An 8,581-nucleotide genomic window follows, 5' to 3' on the forward strand; every position below is an offset into this window, starting at 1 on the left:
ATTTCTTAAAATAGCAAGAATTAGATTTCTAACCATGTTCACAATAGTAGAAGCAAGTAATAGATGATGGTTTTCTCATGATAAGAATATTTCTAGATTTTAATCGATTAATCTCACTAGTATAGCCTATGCCTTCACTATTAAGTACACTTCTTCAAGAGCTTAGGACAACATCAAGATTAGATTTGCTTAGAGTGAACTTAGTGAGGGTTTTCATTAGATAAGCAATTCTTTCTAGTTGTCTTCGGAAATTTTCTAGGTGCACTTTTCTTTCAAACACAAATAAGGTTCTTATGAGTTTTCTCTAAGTTTTCCAGGATCGTTTTCAGATTTTCATTTTCTTCTTATAGTTATTTTACTCTATTTTCCAACCACCTATTTTTCCCTTTGTGCCTATTATTTGATATTGCAATTTTCTAACTTCCTCATGTAGTTCTTGAAATGCATCAAGCAATTAATAATATTTATTTTCATCATTATTGGAGTCAAAACTACTTACACTACTTATAGAGGATGCTAAGCCAATCATCAAACATAAGTTTGTTTCTTCCTTAAGATTTTAATTGGAGTCTCTACTGGGAGCATTGTTCTCCCATGTGATAAATCTCCAATATAAGTTAATTTTGAGATCAATTTAAGGCTTATCTTGTTTTGATTATGTCAAATATTTGTAGAAGTCACCCTAATTTGACTTATTTGTAGATTTTGTTCATTATAGAGAGTTGAAGTGGAAAAATAAAGGAAGTGGAGGAAATCCAAGCAATTTTGAGCAAATATGACATTGGTGCGGCTGAGCAAGGATCTTGAGGCTTGAGCCACACGAGAAAACCCACCTTGAAGGGAAACATCAAACATTGAACCTGAGGCTAAGCCATGAAGCCTCATTCTCAAAGATCTTATCTCAGGGGCTACAACATCAAAAGCATGAGCCCTAAGCCACAAAGAAAATCCACCTTGGAAGAAAACCTCTGTAGTTGAAGCCATACTTGCACCGTTGAAGCCACACCTTGGAAATTTTATAAAAATAGAGTTGCTCCTCTATTTTAAGGACTTCTGGACATACTCTTGGGACAAACTTTTTTAAAGAGTTTCTTAGACATTTTTCTCTGTAATTTTAAAGAACGTTATTAGAGGTCTTAAGAGATTATGAATCCTCCTTGGATTGTAACATTTTCATCTATTATGAGGAGCTAAATCTCTTAAAGTGTTGAAGCAAAGATGTAACCATTTGGAACTGTCTTGTTGGTACTATTTTATTTATCAAAGTATGCTTTTATTACATATTTGTGAATTCTTTTGTATTCACTATTGGATTAACTAATCACTCATTTTATTTCACTGGCTTGGGATTGAGTGTGAACTGATTTCAAGTTGTGGTCCAACTAATTTTCCTTCTACTTTTAGATGCTAGGAATAGATCTAAGGCTCTGGCTACTTATAGAGTCATGGTCTTAATGCAAGTGATCCATTGAAGTAGTGATATGATCATAGATAGGGTAAGAATGAAGAGTTTAAAGAGTGACAAGAAGCACAAAAGGAATATCATAGGTTTTTCTTAGGGTTGTATTTTTTCTATTCTAGTTTCTAGTTTCTTTCTCTTTGTTTGGTTGTAAAGAAGCTTATATATTCTTCTCTTCTTTAAGGTGCAAGTAATGTGAGACTTCACATAGCTTAGACTTAAAAGAAAGAAGAATAAATAAGTCTCTTCTCCTTTTAGTTGCTTAAATCACAAGTTATCTCATGTATAATTTTAGTTTTGATCTTTAGACTAACTAGGTAGCTTATATACTCGTAGTAGGATGTAGTTCTCTTCGGCCTGTGATGCGGGAAAGATGTTTTCTTTTAGCCATGTGATGCGGGAAAGATGTTCTCTTTTGGTCATGTGATACGGGAAGAGGGTAATGTGTGACTCGTAATGAATTAGTTATGATGATTAGGTGGTGTGGTAATGTAGGAAAAATAGACCACTAAGTTGTGATGATGATGGGTTGTTGTATTTAAGTTGTTGGTGTGTTATTATTGTGATGAACGTTTAACATTTGTTAGTTATATTATGTTTATTATAATTGATCCTTAGTTAGTTCACCCGTATGTTTATGGTTATGATTTCTACTTGCGATAATCATTATACAGGAGCATATGATCATGCAGATAATTCAGATATGGTATAACACAACGAGCAAATTGAAATAATTGAAAAATTTACGAATTTATTTTAAATAAAATATTTTATTGGTAATTTTATTTTGTAATCAATTGAAATTATGGTTCAGTTTTGATTAATTGTAAAGATTTATTGAATTTGGATTTTCGAATGATAATATGTTTTAACATTTTAAATTTTTTTGTTCGTAACCGTAACATCCCAAATGTTACGATTTTTATTGTCATTTTATTCTTTCTAATATAATATATATTAATTATTTAAAAAAATATAATTATTAATTGATTTTTAAAAGTAACATTATTTTGAAATATTTTGTATAAAATTGTCATAACATTCAAATATTTTTTAATACTATTATTGTACATATATTATTTACTTAATAATACAATATAAATATTATTAAAAATATACGAATTTGAAATTCTTGATAGTCCCTTCCCTATCAGATGTGATTATTTATCTTAATCTTCTCTCATGGACACAACCTCAATCAAGTGTCATTGACTTAAGTTAGGTCTAAACTTTGCTAGTTTAGCTTTGGACAAAATGTCATCATCCATTGCCAAAGCCATTTTTCCATTGATATAAACAAAGATAATTATAACATCAATAAGACTATTTGTTAATATGTGCAAGTTAATTTTCAATCGACCTTGATGCAGGATATTTATTTTTTCAATTAACATTGTTGAAGTTATTTTTCCATCAATTTAGACCAAAATTATTTTTCCATCAACATTAATTAAAGCTTTCTCAACTAATACCGATGATAGTATTTTTCAACTAATTCATCCATACTTTTTTTTCTTGATATTTATCAAAGTTATTTGTAGTTAATTTATCTCTCTAACTCATGCAAGTCAAAATAATTATAATTGACACCAATAAAAAATAGTGTCAACCAAATCAATTGAAAAAGAAAATCCTTTATCAACATAAACTAGAAAAATCTTAATGAAATTTAATCAAAAAATAATCTCAACATGACCAAAAAATACCATCAAGTGATTTTTAATATTAAAATATACATTTATTTAGTGATAATTGAAATATTCAATCAAAGATACATAAATTTCAATTAATTTGAAAAGTAAACAATCAAAATTCAATGCATTTTAATTTCCTTTGAATTGTGAAATCCCATCACCAAAAGACACTAAGATAAGCTTGGCAACATAATGTTGAAGTGCATTTATACTTCTAACAATAGCAACATGAACATTTGCACAAATAAAATAACAACCATGAAATAAAGCAATTAGAATTAAAAATGACAAAAGAATAATAAATCTAATTTAGCAAGGACAAAATTTGATGACAACTAGAAAGAAAAGACACCAAATGTTTTTTTATTCGATTTCTCACTCTATTGTAATCCTAAAGGTCTGCAGCTGAAAAGCAACTACAGAGAATAATACCATAGCCAAATATATGTTATGCATTAAATAAAGTCTAAAAATTTCAAACAGTGAGATGGTGACAACATCCCAATCCTCTTCATATTGGAAACTTCTCACGCCGGCTCAGAAGAAAACAAATGAAAACAAAAAAGAAAAAAGAAAAAGGAAAAATTACCCCAACAAATTTATAAGGTCTTTAAAATTGAAAACTAGCCAATCAGCTTTCACAGCAACAGATTCTCGAAGTTGAACACCAGCATAGCAAATGAACAAGTCAGCACCACCTGGTTGACGAGCCTAAAAGTGGGCTCATAAACAGCACACAATTACTATCACATATGAATAAGGTATAACAGGAAATAACTAACAATGACACAACAATTTTGATAAAAATATTTAAAAGGGTTAAATATTTTTTATCATTAAATTATCATAAAAGATTGTGTTTTGCTCTTAAACTAAATTATAAAGTATTGCACTTTTATATTTTGTGAAAGTCATGTAAAACATTCTCTCCAACAAACAACATGTGAAGGTTATAGTGTAATGTAAAACTATGTTTGTTGGGAAAGATGTTTTACGCAACTTTCATAAGGTGCATACACAAAATACTTTATAATTTAGTTTTGGGGGAAAATACAATTCTTTTAGCAGTTTTAAGAGAAAAAGAACATATTTAATCCTGTTTAAAAAAAGTTTGTTTACCAATAAAAAGTCAACATTATTTTTGGTCATTTGTGTGTGAAATCTACAGAGAGAAAAAACAATGATTATAACATTGTTATGTGTCAGATGCCAATATAGTGTTGAGATAGGTTGTTTCAGATTAGAAAAACAAAATGCCTAATCAGTTGGAAATGAGATTTTCCATAAAATAACCAGGAAATACGTTTTCTTACCTCCATATCAGTAGCACCATCCCCCACCATGGTTAAAGTTTTGAAACCATGAGCCTGGAAATCAGTTTGATCAGCTTTAAGCAATGAAAGTAGTTCAAGAAAAAAAAATTCACATGTGAGTACTGCCTGAACCTTCTTGATCTGTTGGACAGCAACAGCTTTTCCTCCACTCCTTGAAGTAGGCTCTCTTGTATCGAACCCCAGAAACTCTCCAGAGCTCTTAAAAAGTAGGTTATTGGCAAAAATATGGCTTTCTGGAATTCCAAGTATTGATGCAACAGGCTTCATAAGAAGAGTGCAGGAGTTAAAACAAAGTATCTAATCCATTACCCTTTATTCATAGAACATGTCAAATGTAAAAGCACAGCATACAACTCTGAATGTCATGACAAAAATCATTTGAATGGGAAGAGCATTAGAAGACAGACTATAGATGCTAATTATATCCATTCCAGAATGCATCAACCCTCTCTCACATTCATTCCAGAATCTGAAGTAAAATATAGATGTATTCTGCAAGAGACATGTGTGGTGATCTTCAAGATTACGGGCATTCAATGACTGAATGAACTAGTTATGAAATATTTTCAGTGACAGAAGAAAAAATGTTTATCCAAATTCACAACATGCCATAGAAACAATTGATTTCTCCCCAAGCACAAAGTGGATCAGAAAAACCATTAATTTCAACTATTATTCGTACATTGATCATTTGACGGAAGCCACCAGAGACAAGATAAACAGCAATGCCATTAGCCTTTAACTTCTGGACTAACTCTTCTATGCCAGGGGAAAGCCTGCACATTAAGAAATAGAATCGTAAACATTATTCCAAATCTGTCTGAACTAAACACATGTCAAGATACTCGTGGGAGAAATGAGGATTTGAAGGTGAAGAGAAAGAAAGTGACCAGTCAAGCTTTAGTGTTCAAATATCAATCATTTGTCTCATCAAAGATTAAGCTAAGTAGGGATGATAAGTCAATAAATCTCTTTCATAGAGTGTCATTTCTCTACGCCTCTTTCATTTTATCGTGTATAGATTGTAGTTTCTTTCCATAATTGTATTATAACTTAAGAACAATTTGAATACAGAGGAATACAATTTCTTGCTCGAGAAACCATGCAGCATTTTTTTGTTAGGGGTCAAACGAAAACATATAATTGCATAATGTGACTGAATATGCATCAGTTGGGAAAAGTATATGTTAGAAGTGAACTTTAAGCCTAACTCAACCCCACATAACCGGCTTGTAGGATGAGGTTTGCACCCACTTATAAAGTATGAATTGATCTTTATCTCTAGTTAATGTGGGACTTCCAACCGTATACGTCGTAGTTCAGAAATTCCGCTACTGCTAGAAAAGGGTTGAGCTAGAAATTACATGGGCATCCTGGGGAGAGTGACCAAATCTCTTACATGGATGGATATGTCAAACAGACAAAATTGTTTGGTAGGTAGACTATACGATAAAACTAACATCATTTCTCTTCCACTAACAAAAAAACACAGCACAAGTACATAAGCTGCAGTGTTAAAGATACAGTGATACTGTGATAAGGTCTTTCCATCACAAGGATGTTTAATTATATAAGGAAAAGTACCACATCCAGAATTTTTTTGTCAGAACAGAACTAATTTGCACTTTGTTTTAACCAGTATTTGAGTCTTGGTAAATTTCAGGCTGAATTCTCTCAAAAAATGTTCCTGATTTGTAGCAAAACTCACACAAAAAGCTAAAACCAAATCCTTTCAATGCTGTCAAATTAAAAGTCTACGAGTACAACCTAATGCTATAAAGCTCTTGCAATGGACACAGTCTTGGAAAGGATCAGACACATAACAGGTTTAGTGTAGAAAGCCTTACCTTGCACTTACAAGAGGCTCATTCCACTAATAGAACCTGTGATCTCCTATTCACAAGGCAATAAATCTAACCATCACACCAACACTCCCCTTCTAACAAATTAAGAAAACCTAAGGCAAGAACTGGGAAATTCACAAGAAACTGTCCTGGTTACTTTTTTCAGTGAAAAGCCTAATCAAAAGCAAAATGTTCATACATTAATCAATCAAGTACGTTAAATCCGCAAAAAGACAACAAACATTGGAAACACAAAAAACCATTCAGTCTCCCTGAGTCACACCTTGGTGGCTTTTGCTTAAGAAAATTCTGAAGTTGAGACCAAGAGGGGTTGAACAAAGACAGCCTAGCAGCCAAGGCTTCCTCAAACGGAACAGAACCACCCATCGCTCTACGAAATCCAACACTGAATCAGATATACCATAAACAACAACAAAAAGTCTCAAATAAAAACAAAAACATTTCAATTTTAACAAAGACCCAGTTGAACAATCCAACCTAGCAGTCCACTCTGCAACAGCCTTTCCAGCCCCACAGAACTCAGCAAGCTCATCAATCCCTTCATCCAAACACACAGTGCTATCCACATCGAAGCAAACAGCATCACCCTTTCTCCAAAGCTCAAGAACCTCTATCATCAAAAAAGCATCACTATTTTATTGTTCCCTAAAATCATGAAGGAAATAACATCATAAACATGTAATGCACATAAGTTATATATCATAATAACCTTTGGACGGGAGTGTGTTCTCAAAATGGCCCACTTTGGAGCCCCCAACAGATGCAGCCATAACGAAACACGGCTTCTTCTTCTTCTCCTCAACCCCAATTCCAATTCCACACACTCTATCACTCCTCAGATGAAGCGTTGATGAAGGAAGAAAACGAGATTGGTGCTTTGTAACACCAAAAACACGAATGGTGTTGATCCCAGAACTCACCAACCCCTCCATGGGAACTAGCTGTTTTCCAAATCCAGTGACAAAAACGGTTGCTTTATCAAAAACCCATCAGAGGATGAAGGCTGCTATATTTTAGGATCAAAGGGCATGATGCGAGGGTGCACGAATATTACCGAGTACCTGCAGATGAAGGAAATGAATGAAACGACAGAGGGTTGGTGGCTGAAAACTTTCAATCTCAGAATATGTTAATCAACTAACTATGTTTCTTTCTTTTCTAATTTGTTCGATTGACGTTGTTTTCTTGTTTTGGCAACAATGTTCCAAATCACGATTTTTGTGGAAAAAAAAAAACAGTGGGTATTATGAAACGAAAACGCTTTTTTAACACCTATTTTTTAACACATTTTTTACAACGTCTCTTGACTATTGTCCATTGGCTGTTGTTTTAAGGTTTAATGTCTCAATATGTTCCTATTTTTGTTCAGAATTTGAAATAGGTCCCTTTATTTTTTGGCGTCTCAATTGGATCTTTATTTTTGTTAATTTGATGCAAATAAATCCTTTCCGTCAATTTCATCAAACGGCGTTAATGAATGTATGACGTGGCCTGAGGACAGTATTGACACGTGTAAGGCCACGTCACACATTCATTAACGCCGTTTGATGAAATTGACGGAAAGGATTTATTTGCATCAAATTAACAAAAATAAGGACCCAATTGAGACGCCAAAAAATAAAGGGACCTATTTCAAATTCTGAACAAAAATACGGACCTATTGAGACATTAAACCTTGTTTTAAATAAAGAATGAATAGGTATTTCATCACGGAGGGTATAATTGGAAAGATAAATTACGAAATTTCATTTTAGCGGTTACCATATTCTTCTTTCACCTCTCGCCTTCTCTCTTTTGTGGCATTCCTTTGTCTCTCTAAGTGCTCTCACCTCTCTCGTGTTCTATCCCTAAAAACGAGACTTTGTAATCGATATTTGGTTTTGTTCGTTGTCGCTTTCTTGGACGTAGGTGTTGTGCAAGATTGAAGCCCTGTTGGACGACGCTGTCGAGCATTGGCGTTCTCACTGTCGTGGTGTTTTTTGGTAAGTAGAACTGCATGAATTCTAACCATCTTCTCCATCATTGACCTTTATTTCTTTGGCAAACCCTAACGATGTTGTCGAATATTGTTGTTTTGTTTATGTTATAATTGCAGGTCCAATGGCATCCGAACAAGCAAATGTAAGATGAAATGTAATTTGTTATTTATAGTGATGATATTTAGCTTGTATAGTGAATAATAAATATTTCTTATTGTTTTGTAGTGGCGCCTTCGTATCTAAATGGAAT

At 33.0% G+C, this 8,581-nt stretch overlaps 1 protein-coding gene across 2 annotated transcripts; it reads right to left on the reverse strand.

Annotated features, from left to right (window-relative positions):
• Positions 1–3,500: 3,500 nt before the first annotated feature.
• Positions 3,501–7,611, reverse strand: PSP (3-phosphoserine phosphatase). 2 transcript variants are annotated; one of them, XM_088101492.1, is made up of 8 exons: positions 7,495–7,611; positions 7,062–7,413; positions 6,830–6,962; positions 6,615–6,722; positions 5,170–5,263; positions 4,599–4,748; positions 4,467–4,520; positions 3,501–3,864 (listed from the first exon to the last, which is right to left on the reverse strand). In XM_088101492.1, the coding sequence occupies exons 2-8, from the start codon at positions 7,282–7,284 to the stop codon at positions 3,739–3,741; spliced, it is 888 nt and encodes a 295-aa protein (XP_087957618.1). In that variant the 5' UTR covers positions 7,285–7,413; positions 7,495–7,611; the 3' UTR covers positions 3,501–3,738. The 2 variants fall into 2 exon arrangements, with proteins under 2 accessions (XP_087957618.1, XP_087957619.1); XM_088101493.1 differs by having other exon boundaries at positions 7,062–7,293; positions 7,407–7,585.
• Positions 7,612–8,581: the final 970 nt, after the last annotated feature.

Source organism: Vigna umbellata, chromosome 11 (assembly GCF_029865625.1).
Source record: "Vigna umbellata cultivar VRB3 chromosome 11, Vumbellata_1.0, whole genome shotgun sequence".
Classification (NCBI taxonomy): domain Eukaryota; kingdom Viridiplantae; phylum Streptophyta; class Magnoliopsida; order Fabales; family Fabaceae; genus Vigna; species Vigna umbellata.

Excerpts from the sequence above, each read along its gene's own strand:
- PSP (XM_088101492.1), bottom strand. The coding sequence starts at position 7,284 with ATGGAGGGGTTGGTGAGTTCTGGGATCAACACCATTCGTGTTTTTGGT. Across the intron at positions 6,963-7,061 it reads GAACACACTCCCGTCCAAAG|AGGTTCTTGAGCTTTGGAGA; the intron begins GTTATTATGATA and ends TTTTGATGATAG. Across the intron at positions 6,723-6,829 it reads GTTGCAGAGTGGACTGCTAG|AGCGATGGGTGGTTCTGTTC; the intron begins GTTGGATTGTTC and ends TGGATTTCGTAG.